General features: G+C 41.2%; 1 protein-coding gene across 1 annotated transcript in view; it reads left to right on the top strand.

Moving 5' to 3' along the window:
* Nucleotides 1-16,945: 16,945 nt before the first annotated feature.
* Nucleotides 16,946-21,751, top strand: part of LOC144604477 (solute carrier family 12 member 5-like) — a 640,130-nt gene continuing 635,324 nt past the window's right edge. The window contains exon 1 of the mRNA XM_078418946.1: nucleotides 16,946-17,221. Coding sequence (XP_078275072.1) covers nucleotides 17,047-17,221 — 175 coding nt within the window. The 5' untranslated portion in view covers nucleotides 16,946-17,046. The remainder of the gene's footprint in view (nucleotides 17,222-21,751) is intronic.

Below are 21,751 nucleotides of genomic sequence, written 5' to 3'. Positions count from 1 at the left end.
AAAGGACTTCCCCGTCCCTTCATTCAAAATGAGTTCCGAGCACAAAAAACCCCAATCCTGGCACAGAAGATGACAAATTGTGGCAGGTGTTGATTTAAATATTTTTTCATGTATTCTGGAATCTTAATGAGGCTTTGGCATGAAGTGCCTGCAAACATTCTAACACACAGAATAGAGCAGAACTAAAATTTGCATGCAGGCTATGTAGTCATTGAACACATTGCTGCTGCTTCTCCAGTTTCCTGATGCCATTCAACTTATTGTGGAGCTGTGTAACTTGTGTTGTTGATTCTGCTTTTACCACTGAAATGTTTTCCATTGGTGAGATAAACCCATCAGTGTGCGCAATGTGTTGCCCAGCGTGCTATCGTCCATCAACGAGCTTTCTCAGCATTAAAAATCCATGCCCTTTGCTGCAACAAAAACATGCTTGCCCTGTTAGATCATGTACCATTCAGATAGTTCCAAACACTCACGCTTATAAATCATAGAGTCAGATAGCACAGAAACAGGATCTCTGTCCCACCAAATTCTCCATATTCTGCCACTCTTCTATGCGAGGAGCATTTTACAGTGCCAAATTAACCTACCCACCTGTACATCTTTCGAACAAAGATGAAACTGGAGCACAAGGAAAAAACACTGGAGATTACAGGGAGAACATGCAAACCCCACATGAGTAGCAATGGTGGTCAGAATCGAACCCTGGTCACTTCAGCTGTCAGGCATCAGTTCTACCAGCTGTATGACTGAACTGTTGTTTTGAATCCAATCTTTCACTCCCAAGCTGAATGTTTAATTTAAAAAAAAAAAAAATCTTAATTATGTGTAAATCTGAGAAGTATTTGCAGCACTTTTCAACACATCTTCATTCAGTGTATTTGAGTATCGCTGGCTCGAGCACTGTATGTTTCCCCATCCCAGGCAGGCCTTAAGACGGTGGACATGAATACCATCTTGATGTTAAGTGATTACAAGGTTCCTATGCAACTGGTAGCTAATGAATTCTATTGAGAATAAACAGTTTTACCAGCTGAATATAAGTATCAATGGTGCAATTTGACAAGGTGTCTTCTCGAGACAAAAATAATAGAACAAATCCTAATCAGCAAATTACTACCACCTAATGTATTCTCAATTATCAGATAAGTAATGACAGCTTTCCTTTGACATTGCTTTCAAATGGCATCTGCTCTGCAGAAACCTGCTAATGATGCTGAGTTTGGCACTGCCAGGAATGTTGTGACTGTGAAGAACCCACTGGAGACTGAAGCTGATGGATGTAAAAGGTCTTTATTCATCATGACCAGCAGGCATTCTCTGGTAGACACTCTCAGTAGAATCTCCCAGAACACAAAGTGCATCAATTTTTTATACTCTAAAGAACAAAGGTAGCAGCAGGTGATTCAGCACAATTCCAGTAGCTACAATGACATTGTTTACTTCAATATTTTTTTCATTCGACAATTGATACTATTGAAATACATTTTTTACAATGGGAGCTCATGGTAACTGACAAGACACCTCTAAATATTCAGACATCTTTGGTGGGGACAAATTAATCCACATGGATAATCTAAAAGTTTCTGAGGGCAGAATACCCAGACACCCAAAATTAGTGTTATGAGCGAGGGCTGTCTGACACAAATATCCTAATTATTGTTAGATAGAGCTACTCTACCTATCCCTTTGCAACCAGATCCTCAACTTCCTCATCAACAGACCACAATTAGAGTGAATTGGCAAGAACACTTCCCCTCCTCGATAACCATCAGTACTGGGACACCTCAAGCCTGTATGCTTGATTCTCTGTTCTAATCACTCTTGACCCATGACTGTGTAGGCAGCAACAGTTCCAACTCCATCTTTAAATTCACCAACAACACTGCCGTTGTTGGACACATTATGGGTGTGATGACACAGAGTATAGGAGGAAAAATTGATCGTCTGAATTAATGATGCCTGAACAACAACCTTGCTCTCAACATCACTCAGACCAAGGAGTTGATTGTTGACTTTTGAAGAGAGAGACCATGAGGATCCATGAACCTGTCTTCATCGTCAGGTTGGTGGTGGAGATAGTCAACAAATTCAAGATCCTGGGTGTGCAGATCTCTGAAGATCTGTCTTATGCCAAGCGTGTTGATGCAAACACAAAGAAAGCCCATCAACACCTCTATTTCCTCAGCAGATTGAGGAGGTTTAGTACGCCAACATATACTCTCTTGAATATGGAGAGCATATTGACTGGCTTCTTCACAGCCTTGTTTGGCACTCAAACTCCTAGGAATGAAGGAGATTATAAAAAGTGGTGGACACTGCTTGGTCCATCATGGTTACTGACCTGTAGAAACACAAAACTGCAGATGCTGGTTAATGCACAAAATGTCACAAAGTGCTGGAATAACTCAGCACATCTCTGGAGAACATGGATAGGTGACGGTTTGGGTCAAGACCCTTCTTCAGGCTGATTGTAAGGGGTGGGAGAAGAAGGCTAGGTAAGGGGCGAGGTGGGGCAAAGCTTGGCAGGTAATAGGATGCAAGTGTAGGGGGTTTTAGATAGGCAGATGAAACAAAGCCCAGAGATAAAGGCAGAAGGTGTGAGACAGGATTGAAGAGTTGCAAATTGCAAAGCTAGAGAGCGGAAAGTAGCAGGAGGGGAGGGGAGAAATAGGAGAGAAAACAGAGGAGGGGTGAACAAAACACAAATGCTGGAGTAACTCAGTGGGTCAGGCAGCATCTGCAGAAGGAATGAATAAGCAGGACCCATCATACCACTGTCTTACGTTGGGCTGAAGCCTGTAGGTTAGACAATAGACAATAGACAATAGGTGCAGGAGTAGGCCATTCAGCCCTTCGAGCCAGCACCGCCATTCAATGCGATCATGGCTGATCACTCTCAATCAGTACCCCGTTCCTGCCTTCTCCCCATACCCCCTCACTTCGCTATCCTTAAGAGCTCTATCCAGCTCTCTCTTGAAAGCATCCAACGAACTGGCCTCCACTGCCTTCTGAGGCAGAGAATTCCACACCTTCACCACTCTCAGACTGTCTCATAATCATGACAGTTTGCAACACCTCTAGAGTGTTTCCTGCTATGGGCCAGTAGCCAGCACTTCAGGCAGTAGAGTCATGGTATCATAGAGCTATAGAGCAGGTCAGGCCCTTTGGCCAATTTGTCCGTGCCAACTGGTGCTCTTTGTTTACAAAGCTATCCTTTTAATTTGAAAACTGTTTACTTCTTGTAGTTTACATTTGAACAGGATTTTTTTCCTCATTTGTATTGGTGCCTGCCCTCCACATAATTCCTCAAGGATGTCCTATGTCTAGCAATCCCTGACAAGGAACACTTAGCTGCGCTGTCCACGGGCACCCTGGGGGATTTCCGGGACTGCTGGGGGATTGGATGCATCCTGGATAGGGATTGTAATATAATTGTATAACAGTTTCATCTGGTATATTTGTTGGTATTGTATTCTGGTGGTGGGTTCTGTTTTGTTTTACAGCATTGTAAATATTGTTTTAAAATAATTTAATAATTTTTTTGATATAAAGGGAAAAAAAAGGCACACTTAGCTCCAATTTCTCTTTCATTGCTGCTGTTGATGGACCATAGTGACTTATGGATGCCCAGTTTTGAGACACTGGATCTGTTCTGAATCCAACCTATTTAGTGTGCTTTGTTGTGTCTGACTAGTTCAAAGTATTGTCAGCTCTATTGATATTCTTACTGTGCTTTGCTGCAACAGTTTGTTGCAACTGAGCAGAAGTGAGATAAGTCAAGTTCATTGTTATGATTTGAAGTCACATGTAGAGTTCTTCTGAGGAAATGTTTACTGATTTGCACCTGGTTTTTAAACTCTCTCACACAATTTTCTACCTGCTTTCTATTTAACTACCTATTTTTTGGATACAATGCACCGCAGATAAAGCAGAGAAAGATGGTAACTCATTAATTAAAAAGCACAATACTGCATATAGGCCCAAAAATGCTGGAGCAACTCCGTGGGACAAGCAACATCTCCAGAGAGAAGGAAAGGGTGACGTTTCAGGTTGATAGAGATATGGAAGGGTAAGGTGTGAAAACAACAGACCAAAGCAGACGATAATCAAGGAAATGTAGAATGGTTCGTTGTTAGCTTGGGGGAAGGTGACAACGAGGCATATAATCAGTAAAATTAATCGAGCCAGTGAAACGAGATGGAGAACTACGATGGGGGAGGAACAGAGAGAGAGAAAGCAAGAGCTACTTGAAGTTAGGGAAATTAATATTCACCCAGCTGGGCTGTAAGCTGCCTAAAGTAAAATTTGAGGTGCTGCTCCTCCAATTTGCATTGGGCCTCACTCTGACGGTGGAGGAGGTCCAGGACAGGAAGGTCAGTATGGGAATGGGAGGCGGGAGTTAAAGAGAGTTTAGCAACTGGGAGATTGTGTAGGTCTAGTATGTTCAGCAAAATGATCATCGAGCCTGCGCTTGGCTTACCATTTTCCTATTTTCTGCATACCAGGGGTAATTTACAGAGGCCAATTAAACTGCAAATAAATCTTTGGAAAGTGGGAGGAACTGGAGCATTGAAAGTCACATGGTCACAGGGAGAATGTGCAATCTCCACATAGACAGCACGTGAGGTCAGGATCGAACTGGGGTCCCTGCTGCTGTGAAGCAGCTGCTCTACCAGCTGCGCCACCGTGACGCCCAGTGAAGAGACACATTCCAGGCCCATCGTGACTGTCGAAGTATAATTGCAGTTTGATGATTCTGCTGATACTTTGGATGGAAACTAGTCCATCCATTGGTGGCAATAACTGGCTAAAGCAGCCAGTTATTGCCACCAGTGGCAGTATCTGAAAGTGTGCATTATCCTATCTATGGGTATTCTAGTGCTGGAAAAAATGCTGAGCAGGAAGGGTTCAGCTCATGCACCATTTGAATGATCCCTGCCTGCCCCGAATCATCCACCTGGGATGGATAAATTATCGAGACCATATTAATACCTAAATTAATTAAAAATGTCTTTAATGTCACTTACATTGGCTGTATTATCACCTACAGTTTGTCTTTAATTCTCAAATTGTTTACTGTATTTTTACTTGTGGTAACAAGGGCTCGAAATTGAAGATTTATTGCCAGGGCCTTGTTATGAGTGTACATCTCTGAAGAGCCAAGGACTGCAAGGATTGTTGTTGTCCTTTTGCTCAGCGTTGCCACAAGGATTTAGAGGTTGCTGCACCTCAGTACACTTGTGGAAATTCTCAGAGTACTTTAGATAAACTAATTATTTGGAAATGCAATGTTGATTTTTTTGGTCATCTTAAATCCATGCATTATAGCAGAAAATAACTAAGAAGATTTATAACCTGCGAAAAATCATAAAATGAAGGTGCTCTCAAAAGATTCACGATAACTGAAGTATGGATAGATGCACACATTGTTACATCTTACTAAACGAATTGTACCTTATATCCAGAACACAATTTTGTCTTTGGTTGATGTCAGAGATCCCAAAGTCAAGCAGTCAACCTGATGATAAAGCAAGGGCATAAAACAAATTCAACCGTGAGCTGCTTTACGTCCTCATCGTCCACCCTGGGTAATTCTACGGAACTGGCAAAATTTGCAGCAAAGCGTCAACTACGGTACTCTGAAGCACCAATGGCCACTTTTGATTGTTGTAGTTGACATACGAAAGAAGCAGAAAGAAGAAGCAGAATCCCTTATAAATGTGATAAGTAAAAATCTTTCATCTCTGTGAATTTTACTTGTGTGCTTATTGTAGCCATTTCCATCAGTCAATCTGATTATTGATTTATAATGAATTGTCTTGTCCAGAACACTGAAAGTATTTTAAGATGTTGGTTATAGTAGAATATTTCAGCTTTAATCCATGTACTGTCAATAGGGTTATAGAATCATAGAGTCATACAGCATGGAACCAGGTCCTTCGACTCAACTTGCCCACGCTAACCAAAAAGCCCCATCTATACTAATCCCACCTGCTTTGTATGGCCCATTTCCTCCAAATCTATCCTTTCCATGTACCTGTCCAAATGCTTTGTCAACATTGCGGTAGAACCTGTCCCAACCTCCTCTTCTGGCAGCTTATTCCATGTACCTACCACTCTTTGTGTAAAAAAGTAGCCCGGCATTAAATCGTTCTCCCTCATCTTAAACCTATTCCCTCTGGTCCTTGATTCCCCTACTCTGGGTAAAAGACTGTGTATTTAACCTATCTATTCCTCTCATGATCTTATATACCTCTATAAGATCACCCCTCATCCTCCTGCGCTCCAAGGAATAAAATCTTAGCCACCTCAAACACTTCCTATAGCTCAGGCCCTCGAGTCCTGGCAACATCCTTGTAAATCTTCTCTGCACCTTTACCAGCTTAACAACATCTTTCCTGTAACAGGGTGACCAAAACTGAACAAAGTACTCTCAATGTGGCCTCAACATTGTCTTGTGCAACTGTAACATAACCTCCCAGCTCCTTCCTACATTCTCCCAACTTCATTACTCAATACTCTGACGTACCGCTGATGTAGGCTGATGTACTGAAAGCCAATCTACCTGTGACACCTCTTTCAAGTAACTATGTACCCGCACTCCTAGATCCCTCTGCTCTACAACACTCCTCGGAGCATTACTAATCACTAAAAAGGTCCTGCCCTGGTTAGACTTCCCAAAGTGCAACACGTTACACTTCTCTGGATTAATTTCTGTCAACCATCCCTCAGCCCATCTGCTCAACCATTCAAGATCCTGCTGCAATTTTTCACAAACTTCGTCACTATCGATAATACCACCATCTGCAATATCATATGCAAACTTGCTAATTATGCCTTGTATGTTCTCATCCAAATCATTGACAGAGATGACAAACAGCAATGGGCCTAGACCTAAGGCACACCACTCGTCACAGGTCTCTAGTCTGAAAAACAACCCTCCACCATCACCTTCTGCTTATTTCCATGAAGCCAATTTTCTATTCAGTCAGCTATCTCTTCTCGCACCCCATGCGATCTAACCTTCCAGAGCAGCCTCGCATGTGGAAACTTATCAAATGCCCTGCTGAAATCCATAACCACGACATCTACAGCTCTGCTCTCATCAACCGTTTTGGTTGATAACCTTCTACAGTATGTTTTAGTGATTCAAGTGCTCATCCAGATGCTTCTTAAACATATAGGAATACCTGCCTCCACCACCTTCTCTGGCACTGCATGCCAGATTGTTACCATCTGCTGGGTGAAATATTTCTTTCTCAAATCACCACTAATGCTATTATTCCTCACATTAAATTTGTGCTTTTTGTCTTCGTCACCTCTGCTCGGTGGAATAGTTACTTAAGGGCCTGTCCCACTTAGGTGATTTTAAGGCGACTGCCGGCGACTAGGCTGTCGCCGACAGTTGGTCGGGGTGTCGCGGGCATGATCGTGAGGAGTAAGTCCATCCCACTGTACGAGATCAATGTATTGTCTAAGGTGCAGAGGCTCATTGATGGAGCCCACCTCATTCATCTGTCACCTGCATCAAAGACCAAGTGCGTTATTGGTTGAATGTCATCTGTAGATCCTGAATACCAATGCAAGATACTGGAGAAACGCTCATGAAGTGCTCATTGTTCTTCGGCATTTAAACTCATGATTACCTCACCAATGTCCAAGGCTGTGCATGGATCTTGGCTGAACATCTTCCCACAAAAGCCCTGGAAAACGGTGGGCACAGGCCCAGTAACAACAGAATATGTGCGAGCGGTCAATAGTGTAGAGGATATTTGTGGAGTTGGCATCGCACCCCTTGGCCATGGGCAGCTGGTACTGCTCGAGTAAAATAGATTGGATCAATTGTGAGCATTGCATAACTTTAACCCAGCATGCCAGTAGAAATAGGGGTGCTACCCAGGTCTTGTTTCAGCTCTGCTTTATGATGAAACCATGGCCGCATTCACAGGCCAGCTAGTGAGCAGCTTGTGTCTCAGTCAGTGGGATAATAATAAAAGTTGCAATACACTCTCAAACTCTCAAACTGCCAAGCCACCACCAATGGTACGCCACTACTTTTCTCACACCTCCAAATGCTGCATTTCTGTGCAAAGGAAGAACAAAATTATAAAGGCTGTTCGCTTACCACATCGTGCAAATTTTATCTTTACATTCAACCCAAGCAGGTTTTTTTTAAAGAGCAAAGCCCCGTCTTAATTCCCTCTACCCACCAGGAGCAATGAGAAGGACTTCAAACCTGTGAAAGAACATCAATGAACTATCTCTGTACCTTGGTCCTCATGAAAAATGTAACGGTAACTTTGATTTTCCTATTGCCAATTAAACATCTGTCTGGGAATTAACAGCTGATTTATCCTGTGACTGACCCTCCTGGTTGGATACTGGTTGAGAAAGAGATTGGGTAAGGCAAATACATTTCAAACACGACTTCACTGACTAATTTTTAACATTTCAAATTGCTGAGCAGAGCTGTTGAATGTTTAAAAGCACTTGGAAGTACTGTCTCCCATGGCAACAGATTTTTAGCTTAGTGTGAGTGGTAGGAAATATAATGAAATCCTTACTAATGGAGAGAACAGAAGAACATTTAGAATCGATGTATAATAATGACTGGACAGCATGGTTTTCAAAAGGGAAAATCTGGTTTATTCAGTTTTAATGATTTTTTTTGGAGAGGTAACAGAGAAAGACAACAGCTTAACACAATAGATAGATTTTTAAAAGGCTTTTGATAAGGAGCCCCAGAACGGACTAATGATTACGATCAGGGAATGCATGCAGGAAACAAATGGAATGAATTGCTCACTGGCTTCCAGACATAAGCAGAGAGTAAAAGTAAAGGGTTATTACTCACAGTAGAGGGGTTCCATGTGGATCAGTACTGACGTTTGTTCACAATTTGCATTAATGTTTTAGGCTTTGAACTAAAAAACACAATTTCTAAGTTTGTACATCCCACAATGTAGGATCCCACATTGGGTTTGTGAGGATAATCGCTCAGTACTGTGGAGGTGTGTAACAGATTACAGGCGGGCATATAAACTTACAGGAAAGGCAAATAATTGCTAAATGATGTTTAATGCAGATAAATGGTAGGTAGTACATTTGGTGAGAAGAATGGGGAGGTTACTTATTATTTGGATGATATAAATGTACATGGGTAGGTAACCAAAGAAATCTTGGGGAACAAATACATTTAATCACCAAATTTGCAAGTCAAATGAGTAAAAACATTGCAAACTACGTACAAAAGTTTATTTCCAGAGGAGTAGAACTGAAAAGTTGCGAAGTTATACTGAACCTGTTTGGAACCTTATTTGGAGAACATGATGGCGCAGCGGTAGAGTTGCTGCCTTACAGCGAATGCAGTGCCGGAGACCCGGGTTTGATCCCGAATACGGGTGCTACGGGTGCAGTCTGAACGGAGTTTGTACGTTCTCCCCGTGACCTGTGTGAGATGCAAATGTGAGTGCTCACAATCACGATGCTCGAGACAATCTAGAGAAACAAGTATTTTATTTGCAAGTCTGCAGAGTTGGGTGCCTTCCCTCTCAAGACACACCGAGGTCGGGAAAATCCCTTCTTTTTATTCACTTCACTTTACAATTGTCACACCTTAAATTCCTCCCCTCTGGACTCCTTCCAATCGGAGCACTGAGGTGCACAATCTAACGACACCGCCCCTGTTGCCCCCCACATCATACATCGCATGTGCATTTAAATGAGGCATCTTGTCATGCGGGGCGTTTTTGCAATATTCATTTATCTTATTAGGCAAGCGCAGTACAGAGTAGTTCATGCCCTCTCTCCTAGTTCTTTGGATATCTTGCCCTCTCTCCTAGTGCTCTGGTTATCTTGCCCTCTCTCCTAGTTCTCTGGTTATCTTGTGCTCTCTCTGCTAGTTCTTTGGATATCTTGCCCTTATCCTTGGAATGTCACCATTTGTTCTTGCGGTTCTTATCTAGCCGAGCACAGTCGGGTCAGCTATTTCTCTTGGTCCTTAGTTTAAATTAATTATCCCTTTTTACCTCTCTCTCACACCTGCATGGCAGATGCAGTTTAATGTGGATAAATGTGAGGTTATCCACTTTGGTGGAAAGAACAGGAAGGCAGATTATTATCTGAATGGTGTCAAGTTAGGAAAAGGGGGCGTACAACGAGATCTGGGTGTCCTAGTGCATCAGTCACTGAAAGGAAGCATGCTGGTACAGCAGGCAGTGAAGAAAGCTAATGGCATGTTGGCCTTTATGACAAGAGGAGTTGAGTATAGGAGCAAAGAGTTCCTTCTGCAGTTGTACAGGGCCCTAGTGAGACCGCACCTGGAGTACTGTGTGCAGTTTTGGTCTCCAAATTTGAGGAATGATATTCTTGCTATTGAGGGCGTGCAGCGTAGGTTCACTAGGTTAGTTCCCGGAATGGCGGGACTGTCGTATATTGAAAGACTGGAGTGACAAGGCATGTGTACGCTGGAATTTAGAAGGATGAGAGGGGATCTTATTGAAACATATAAGATTATTAAGGGATTGGACACATTAGAGGCAGGAAACATGTTCCCAATGTTGGGGGAGTCCACAACCAGGGGCCACAGTTCAAGAATAAGGGGTAGGCCATTAAAACGAAGATGAGGAAAACCTTTTTCAGTCAGAGAGTTGTAAATCTGTGGAATTCTCTGCCTCAGAAGGCAGTGGAGGCCAATTCTCTGGATGCTTTCAAGAGAGAGCTAGTTAGAGCTCTTAAAGATAGTGGAATCAGAGGGTATGGGGAGAAGGCAGGAATGGGGTACTGATTGAGAAAGATCAGCCATGAGCACATTGAATGGCGGTGCTGGCTCGAAGGGCTGAATGGCCTACTCCTGCACCTATTGTCCATTGTCCATTGTTTATTGTCTATTGACCTGCGTGGGTTTTATCCGAGATCTTCGGTTTCCTCCCACACTCCAAAGACGTACAGATATGTAGGTTAATTGGTTTGGTAAATGTAAAAATTGTCCCTAGTGGGTGTAGGATGGTGATAATAAATGGGGATCGCTGGTTGGCGCGAACCCGGTGGGCCGAAGGGCCTGTTTCCGCACTGTAAACTAAACTAAACTAATCTAAACAATTAGAGCATAGTAAAACCTCGTTTTAACGGACGCCTTTATCATGGATTTCAGTTATAGCAGCACTAAATCTATTGACGAGTTTGTTGTTTCACGGAATGATCACGAGGTGGATGGTGACCATTTTAGCTTAGAGATTCAGTTTAGAGATACAGTATGGAAGCACTGAGTCCACTCATACACTAATTCTATTCTACACACTAGGAACAATTCAGTGTGTAGGATAGAATGACCACAGTGGTTCCATCTTTCCTCCCACATTGTAAAGGCAAGAACCTTGTGAGAGCGTGGGTTCTCCCGGGCGCCTCATCCCACCACCACCTCACCTCTCCCAACACCACAAAGACATGCAGGTCTGTAGCACAACTGGTGCCCCAGGGCAGGCTGACCTCTGCAACACCCACCCAATGCTGCTGCAAGGTTCGGCCTAGGAGCCGTGCAGCAGAAGGTCATCCCAAGGTGCCATGGCCATACCAGACAGCTGGCCTGTCACGCCGCCGTGGAACCAGGAACCCGCCCGGAGAGGGAAGCCGCCGAGCCTGGCTGCTGCTCGCCCCGTAGACCAGAGAGGAAAATGTCAGAACAAAGGGCTGGTAAATAGACTGGCTGCAGAATGCAGCGCGGTGCACTTTGACTGCAGAGTGGGCCGCTGGAGGCCCAGCAGAAGCCTGAGGCTCGGCTGGATCGGGCGCCGATCCAAAAGGCTGACGTGGCCTGCAGTGGTATGGAGCAGAGGAGCACTCAACAACTAGGATTTGAAATCGGTGCCAAATCTGGGACACTGTATACTGTCTCAGTGTATTACGCCTGTGCAATTGTGCTATATCTGGGATGCTTATCTAAGATGTATCTAAGTGCTTTTGTACAGTGATACCTGTACTAAACTAAATGAATTTCACGATACCTCTGTACATGTGACAAAGAAAGCACCATCAAACAATTTTGCCAGGACAAAGGGCCTTTAAGTTCAAGATAAGACTATATTTTATGAACTTGAAACTTAAAGGGCACAAGATAGTGCTGAAAGCATGGTGACTCAGTGCATTGCCTCGGTGCAGTCTTCTATTTTTACACCACAATCGTTACACTTTAGGCCTTATTTATGATTGTGTTTATGTATGGTACGAATTTATTGAATTTCACTAATCTTTTGCCATTTTTAATGTCTCATTTACGTCCTCAATTTGAAAATAAATACATGCAAAATTCCTGTAATCTCCATCATTTAGAAGCCCAAATAGTTCAAGATCTGGCGCCACAGGTGATGTTTGTAATTTCCACTCAAATTCCACACTGCAGGAAAATCTACAAGTCCAGCTACACGTATGTTCCCTGAATGCGCAACGTAAAGGTATATATGTCATATTCCACTTCCAAAGTTTGACTCAGAAAACCAAACATGGTTAGGATATATTGGGGGGATATACACCATATATTGAATATTACGTGATGCGGGAGATTCGTCCTGATGATGGAGAATACACGGAATTCCCCTCCATTGGGGGGTGGGGGAAGAAGGGGGTGCATGTATTTAAAGAGTTGGATAAACCTATGAAAGAGGAGGTAGATATATATTTGAACGAGTGGTGAATTGAGGGCTTAGGAGAACTCCCGGAGAACAGAAGCTGAGACCCGATCTGTCATGATTCTATTGAATGACAAGGGAGGCTTGAGCGACTTATGTTCCCACTCCTATTTTCTTGTGTTCTTCATGTGTTTAGTGAGTATTTCAGATATATTGTGTATCTTGCACACGAGGCCAATGCTAAAATTTTATGCTGATATCATAGCACTTTATGGGGCAGAAAATGATATTTGACTCAGAATATCCATGGTAAATGAAAAAGAGAGACCCTATTTAATACCACTTCCCTGCACTTGCTCCAAAGCCTTGAGGGTTACATATACCAAATGGTCATCTAAGTACTTTCTAAATACCACCTCTTTCCGGAAGTGAGTTTGAGACCTGCTTTCTCTTCTGGGTGAATACAATATTCCTCAACTTCCCCAATAATCCTAGCATATCGCTTAAATTGGTGCATCCTGCACCGGCTCTTTTTGCTGAGTGAGATGGTCCACTATTACTCACTCTGTCAATGCCTCTGTTTAACATAATATGCAGTAATGTCTAATGATATCACTATTCATCCTTATGTTTATTGAACAGGAAAGAAATGTTTGTACCAGGTATATACTCCTCTGGTCCCAAAAATGAATCTTGAAGGAGGCAATCTAATTCTGCTCATTCTTATGAATAGTTTATCCCAATTCATGCCATTTGCTAAAACATTTTTGGCCAAGTCTTCATCCTCATTACCTGTAACCATTTGGGAAATGAAAACATGAAGTGCTGAGGTAACTCAGCAGGTCAGCCATTTTTGGAGAATATGGATGGTGACGTTTCCAGTTGGAACCTTTCTTCCTCTCCACATACAATTAATCTGATGAAGGGTCCTGGAGTCCTGTCCATGTTCTCCAGAGATGCTGCCTGACCCACTGAGTTACTTCAACACTTTGTGTATTCTTTTGTAAATCAGCATCTGCAGTTCCTAGTTTCTACCATTTGGGAGATGTAGGGTTGACTGTGGAGTGATGTCCTATATCTTTGCTTATGTGGATGAAATTAAAGATAAATCAGGAATGTCAGAACACAGAAATGTATGCAAAAATCCATAACAGCTGGGTCAGCTTCTAAAGAAGAACTGACTGCATTGCACAGGAAATTGAATCCTTTTACCTAGACCTGAAATAAACAGTCAGTATTTCCTTTCTTTGGTTTGATTTGCAAAAGCTTTGCAAAAGCTTTGCAAAAGCCACAGAGTGCTTCAGATAAATGGAATCTGAGTCACATAATGTAACATTGTACATAATCAAATGACAAATGATCCATGTGTATATGTTTAGCTTCCCCATTAACATTCAAAAAATACATTTAGTCCTCTTTCTCCCATTTCCCATTCTGTATAATATGGAAATAATGAGGAAATGAAAATTTGTGGTGTGATGATATTGGGTAGACCCCTTCTAGAGTCCTAAGCTTGTCAAGACATTAAGCCCTACCAGTCTTAAGTATCTACTAGTACCCGCACTTGAGGGAGATTATACTCTATCAACCTATATTTACTTTAGTGCCTTAGTCTCTTTTCTGAATGAATTTAGTTGCCAATAATCACTATTTTGAGTGGTGGGTCTCCTCTCCCAACCAAGGAGATATCCACAGCCAACACAATTATATATTTAAATTAAGCATGTTTAATTCTAGGGGGTAATTTCCACAAAGGTTATAATTGACAAAGGATTTTCAAAACACAAGTATAATACTTATAGTACTGGAAAAGCATACCAATAATTTGCAGATGAACAAATCGTTTGGCTGTGGCATGAATTATGCCTCTTTTCTCTGTAATTCCTGACCACATTCAATGTCTTCTAACATTTATACTGATTTTCTACCAGTTGACATCATCTGTATGTGATGACTTGCAACTACTGTACATTGACCATGCCAAATAGACGGTGTGAGTAAATTAGTTCAACATGGGCGGTATTTTTCTTTTACTAACATCACCTTGTTGATAAGGTTACTGTGAATCTTATGCTTTTTTAAAAATCAGTTCTTGGTACTGGTGAGTCATAATCCTAAAGTCGCCGGGGCGGTGCTGTTTTTCTTCACTAAGTCAACACGGTGGACAAACTGTTTTGGCCAGAACTTTATCTTCATTAACAATATGTATTTTAAACTTAGAAGCTTCTACTGCTATGCTAGAAAACAAAGGTCATCCATAAGGCACCTGGGCCTGGGTAACGATTATCCATCACAATGAATCACGAGGAAGGTTGGCTCTAGTATTATATAGATCAGATGGAGATTTGGAAGGAACATTGGCAGATGGAATTTGATCCTGACAAGTGCAAGCTGATGCAATTTGCAAAGTCAAATAATGATAGGAAATATACAGTAAATGGTTTTGCTTTTTAGTTTAGTTTAAAGATACAGCGTGGAAACTGGCCCTTCTGCCCACCGAGTCCACGCCGATCAGCGATTCCCACACATTAACACAATCAGGCACACACTAGGGACAATTTACAAATTTACCAAGCCAATTAATCTACAAAGCTGTACATCTTTGAAGTGTGGGAGGAAATTGGAGCACCCGGGGAAAACCCACGCACCCGGGGAAAACCCACCCGGGGAGAAGGTACAAACGTAGTCAGGATTGAACCCGGGTCTCTGTCACTGTAAGGCAGCAACTCTACCGCTGCACCACTGTGCCATCCTACAGTACTAAAGAATAAGGGAGACTTAGAGATCCAAGTCTATAATTCCCTGAAAGTGGCAACATAGTCTGAAAGGGCATTGAAGAAAACATATGACATTCTTGCCTTCATAGTTTGGGGCATACAAAATAAGAGTTGAAACATTATATTGCAACTATACAAAACACCGGTTACGCAGCATCTGGAGTATTGTGTGTAGTTCTCGTCACCACTCTTCAGGATCAATGTGACAGCACTGGAGGGAGTTTCAACAAGATTTAAAAGGAAAGCATTTTTACACAGAGTATTTAAAACCTGGAACGGATTCCAGAAGAGGTAGTGGAATCTGATACAATCACTACTTTTAAAAAGCATTTAGACAGGCATTTGAATGGGCAAGCATAGAGGGATATAATTCTAATTGTAGGTAAAAGGGATTATAATGAATGCGCAGAAAGGTTGACATGGGCTGAAGCACCAATTTCTGTACTGTCCAACTCAATGAGGTATAATAATAGTATTAATTGGCCAGTATAAATTGCCCTTACCATCTGGCTGAGAGGTAGAACAGAGGGAGCGGGGTGGGGAGAGGGGTGGGGATGGTGTTGGTTGATGAAAACGCGGGGAAAACAAAATGGGATTAGCATTGACCCGTTGGGCTAAAGGGCCTGTTTCCGTGCTGTTGGACGCTATACCTCTGACTAATCAGCAATAGCAGAATCAAGATTAAAAATTATGTGAAATACATTTGCTGAACTCCTTGTAGCTGCATCCCTTTCTCCAGCTTTCTCATCCCTCCTCTTAATTTGTCTGAAGAAGGGTCCTAACCCGAAACATCACTGATCCATGTTCTTCAGAGATGTTGCCTAACCTGCTGAATTCCTCCAGCACCTTGTGTCCTTTTGTGAAATATTCAAAGAACATCAATGAAGCCTCAAGAAACAGTACCTCACCTGATCTTTAGACACAGAGGAGTTTTCTAGTTTACCATCTTGAAATCACAACCCACTTTTACTTTGGGCAGCAGGTACATGGATTGATTCAAGTATTTCCATTTATACCATCTCTACACCCATCTTTTGTTTCCGTTAATCTTATTAGTATTCTCTTTCAAACCCTCATACTTTGCATCCTGTCACAGGCTTTTTATTCTTTCTTTTCCTTTTTCTTTTATCTGCCTCTGATCTTGCTGACAACCTCTTATATGTCAACATTTTGTCACGTGTGACTCCAGACCCATGAATGAGATTCAATCTTAACCAGAGTTCAGGGGTAATTAAGAATGATTAAAAACAGCCAGTAATAACCCACAAGGACTGCATCCATAGAAAAAGTTTTAAAAAACAGCACTTCAATATAGGTTTATATCACTTATATGATTTAATTACTTACTTTCACTCATAATGTTCAGAAAACCAAACCAAAAGAACAATTGCAATAGATACCAATAAGATGTTGGAACAAAGTTATTTCCAAAGCAGCTTCTTTTCTGCTGAATTTTCTTATTTACTCAGCCTCAAGTGAACAGGTTGGGCACTAAGACCCAGAGAGGACTGAAAGCAGAGTAGCATTCAATTCAGTTTGTGCTGAGATGCTGAAGAAGGCAACTGGGTGTAGTGGTCTGGTCTGATGTTATTTTAAAGGCATTTCGCTTATTTTGCTCTGTTATTCATTCATTTCCCTGCGAGATGAGCAAGAGGTTCACAGTCACCTCAATCCATGGAAAGGAGGAAGCAGCTTGGGCTCAAGCTAACATATCAGGAGCACGAAAAGAAGGCAGCTTTTCAAATGGAAATGAAGCACCAGAACTGTCTGAGCACAAGGACAGCTCTCTGCCGGCTGCATCTCAAGTTCCAAAACCAGGTAGGAAAGACACCTTCAGGGTAGTGCGCAATGAGTACCCGATTCTCTGAGCTGACTTTAATATAAAGGCAATCTCCAGCAGCCATTCAGAAAATAATTGAAATCCATGATGCAGCTACAAGGAGTATGAAGCGAAGTTATTGATTGAATTGAGTGGTATCAAATGGAATGTTGGATTCTAACAGCATAGCAGGAATATGAAACTCTCGCATCAATGAACTGTGTTAATGACATTAGTTTATACTTAGCTACAGGTTGATACTCAACGAGGTAAATTGGCTTTTGGCCTTGGTTGAAAGTAAATGGCAGCTACATTTCAGCCGATGTCTAAAAAAGCTTAAGGTGATTTTGTGAATAAAAAACATAATGTTGCATAAATCAGTGCCAAACATGAACTTGTGCTATTGATATTCTGTGCCTTCATATATTTTTGACACTAGAATGAAGTAATTCGAGTCAATGCCTTATAATTCAGTTTCAGAAAGCTGGTATAACATAGAGCATAGATGGTTTTGAATAATTGTAGCTCTTACGTTCTTTGTTCCTATGACTGTACTTAATGTGAGTGCTGTAATTGCTCCCACTAAACTTCAATTTCATTACACTGCAGTGGGTTGAAAAACAGAACTGGCACATTGTTTTATAAGATAATACTTTATAGTTTGCTTTTAATTATGAGGGGAAGGGTTGCATAAAATGAGAAATAAGTTGCCCTGTGAATCTTGAGATGGTCAGAAAAAAACACTTTTCCAAAATGGTCTGAAATGTTTTGCGAATTAAAGTTGGCATCGCCATGAATATCCCAAATCAATGTTATTAATTTCTGTTGAACAGCGAATGCCATCCAGTATATACTTTGTGTTTCAAGAGATTTTGATGGATTTGGTTTGTTGATGTTTTAACCTTTCATTTTGCAGTCCAATGAATGCTATTATGAGAGAAAGTCCTTTACTTAACGTGCGACTGTGGTATAATGATAGGCATGCAAGCAATCTTTAGCAAGGTTAAAACTGAAACACTATTATCAGTACAGTAAGGTTTCAAGTATCAACTCTGGGTCCTATCCTGTGCAAGGTTATTTGTTCAGTCACTAACTCCCACTGTATTTAACGTACATTTGAAGTTTGATCTTCATAACATGTTGAATGTGTGGTTATCTTATTTGCCTGAAGTATTCTATTTCCTCCAATATAAAATTAACTCATTTGGGCAATTACTTTTGCATTCTATATACAATGTAATAGAAAGTCCATTTATAAAGAACCAGTATTTTTTTATTTTGTTACATGCAATGAACATACAAAAGGAGATAAAATCAAAGTACCTAGCTAAATAATTTTAGCAGAAAGCAGTCAACAGGGAATAGGAGCTGTCTGATTACAAAGCTCCAACCTTCATGAATATCAAGTTCGATCTAATGAACCAGTTGGTCTCTTCCTGCCAATTGTTTTCATATGCTTATACAAACATGGAGCTGGGGATTAAAGCCTTTAAAGTCATAGCATCACTATGACACTGTATCATCTTGCCCATTTACAGACTTAAAAGAGGCATTCAGCCTAGTGGTATGAGTTTTGTAAGTACGGATAATTCTGCTACAATGAGTGTTTTCATAAAGTGACTAGGATATAATGCAATTGAATTGGGGAACACTATTATTATGGGGGCCAAATTGATTATAACAAGATTTCTATCAGGAACATGAGAATCACTTAAAAGTTACCTTGAAAATTGACAAGAAGAAAAAAGATTGTCCTGGCAAAACAAAAACAGTTCTGGGGAAAGAAAACTGTTTCCACGGAATATCCCTGCAGTACCCATTGTCTTTTCAGAACACAGCTTACCACAGATTGGCATTGAAATTGACAAGAATTGTTTCTATTGGCATTTGCACAATGATACTCTATTAAACAATGTAGCATACAGCCTTTAGTAATTGAACATGCAGGAACAAAAATAAACATAGCTATTAAAAATACCTTTTTGAATATCCTGTGGAAGAAATAACTGGGTCATTGCAAGTCGGAGTTAAAGCCCCCAACCCCACTTTCCCCTCATGACACAGTTGTTATAATTAGGTTTCCTAATAACAAGATTTTCTATGAGGTTTCTTAAGTATACAACTTCATGTCATAGAACTGCCTGTAATTGCTGGAAGCTCTGCAAGGAACTGTCAGAGGTTCCCCAATGAAAAGGTCACCAATGACTCGTGTGTATGTGAATGCAACAGTGGCACCCAGAAATGCTGGTTGCTCTCCCTAATTGTAGTGTGACACTGGATTTATCAAGAGTTCAATGGCAGTGTGCAAAGTTGAAGGTCTCTGTTCATTTGAGTCAGAGGAATGGCTGCAAGGGACTAAATTTGGTTTAGTCATTATATAATTGTTTCAAATAATTCTTGTGGCTTTAAAAAAATATATTGTTGGATAATTTAATTTTGTTGTTGTTGTTGGCTTAAGAATGTTTCTGAATGTCAGAAAGCTGTTGACAGCTTTAACTGGTGGTTAAGCCGGGATGCATATTTTACAAGCTGTCCAGAGTTGTATTCTGCGGTGTTGTGGACACGACCTGTTCTGATTTCTCCACATGATGGCACCCATGTGGTCAACATTGCCCTGCCAGTGAAGATGAGGCCAGGAAGCTGGCCAAAGGTTCTGCCAAATATATAGCATGGACTGATTTCATGCTTCAAAAATGGAAGTAAAACCTTGCTTTCTTTAGGTCACTTATAAGTATATATTTATTAATAATCTATGAGTAGAAACACCAGGGAAAATGTATGTCTTTGGTCAAGGGTGAAAGAATGAAGTTGAACTTGTGCATGGAGAGCATTACTGATTATACAATTATATGTAGTGATCAAAGTAAAATTTCAAAAAAGTAATGTAATATGGCGCTTAATCCATCTGGTAATTTGATGTCACATCTAACCTATTGGTCTATATATTTGTCATAACAATATATTGTTAAGCATCAATGAAAACAGAACTGCAAATTGGAATTTAGTTTGAAATTAGTCAGTTTTCCGATTTGTAATTTCTAAAATTTCATTATATTTAATCTTCGGCTAATTTAATATTTGTTTAGCTCTCATATTTAGATTCTTTAATTATGTCCCTGGTCCTGTGTACTAAATAAAGGCCCCGGATTCACAAACTTCATGTTTTTTTGTGACATCCTCAAATGAGTAATGGGATCAAATCAAGCTTGAAATGCAATCCTGATCTTACAGTGGAAAATGTTTGATCCCACAGTTCCATGCACTTAGTGTGTTACTGGGCTGATCCTAGTCCTGTGGACTGAGTCACATGAAGCTGTTTACTCCCATTGTGGACCATGCACAGAAAAGCTTATATGAAGAGCAGGAACTTGCATGCTTTGCAAGGAACAACACATACTAATTTTGCACCAATTTCCCAAGAACCCTTTGTCCATGCTAATCAATCTTCTTCAGTTGCAGTCATTTGATTTTTGTAGAACTAGTCCACTAGGGAGTTACATGCTACCTTTTCCACTACACAAGTGCATGGTGACTCAACCAGTGGAAATTGCTTCCTTAACCCATCCTCTAGTGCCATTGCATTGTCTGGCCTAAAGTGACTTCAGATGCAGTGGCGTGGTGATTTCTTTCTATTTGGGATGGGATATCTTGGCTTGGGAGGCTCGATGCTGCAAGGCTTGGCATAGTGATGTTTATTGTGTGCCTGAAATGAGAAAGGCACCACAAAAATGGAAAAAAAGGGCATGTTTAAACTATCAGTATGTTGTTCACTAGACGAGAAGGAGAACTGGGATGTGAGAGGTATTGAACACGAGCATGCCATCTTCTGCAAAAATTTGTGACACTCTGACTCCTTGATCACAAAGCTCATAATCTCCAAAATAGAGTCATAGAGCCTGGAATCAAGCCCTTCGGCCAAAATTGTTCATGCCAACCTACATTCCCCATCTACACTAGTCCCACCTACTGTCGCTTGGCCCATATTAAGGACCTGTTCAAATATCTCAAACATTATAATAGTACCTGGTTCATTGACCTACTCCGGCTTCTCATTCCATATACCCACCTCCATTTGTGTCAAAAGGTTACCCCTCAGGTTCCTATTAAATCTTTCCTCCCTCACCGTAAACCTGTCCAATGGTTCTCAATTCCCCATACATTGGGCAAAAGACACAGTGCGTTTACCCAATTTATTCCTCTCATGATCTTGTACACCTCCATAAGATCACCCCTCATCCTCCTTCATGCCAAGGAATAAGATCATAGCCTGCTCCACCTCACTCTATAGCTCTGGCACTTGAGTTCCAACAACATCTTCAAAATTATTCTCTGCACCCTTTCCAGCTTGACAAAATCTCTCCTGTAACATGGTGACAAAAATTAAATATAATACTCTTTATGGCCTCACCAATGTCTTATACAACTGCAACATGACCTCCCAACATTGATACTCAATACTCTGACTGATGAAGGCCAATGTATCGAAAAACTTTTTGACCACCCAATCTACCTGTGATGCCACTTTCAGG

The sequence above is a fragment of the Rhinoraja longicauda genome, chromosome 22 (genome assembly GCF_053455715.1).
Source record: "Rhinoraja longicauda isolate Sanriku21f chromosome 22, sRhiLon1.1, whole genome shotgun sequence".
NCBI lineage: Eukaryota > Metazoa > Chordata > Chondrichthyes > Rajiformes > Arhynchobatidae > Rhinoraja > Rhinoraja longicauda.
This window is presented reverse-complemented; position numbering and strand designations above follow the sequence as displayed.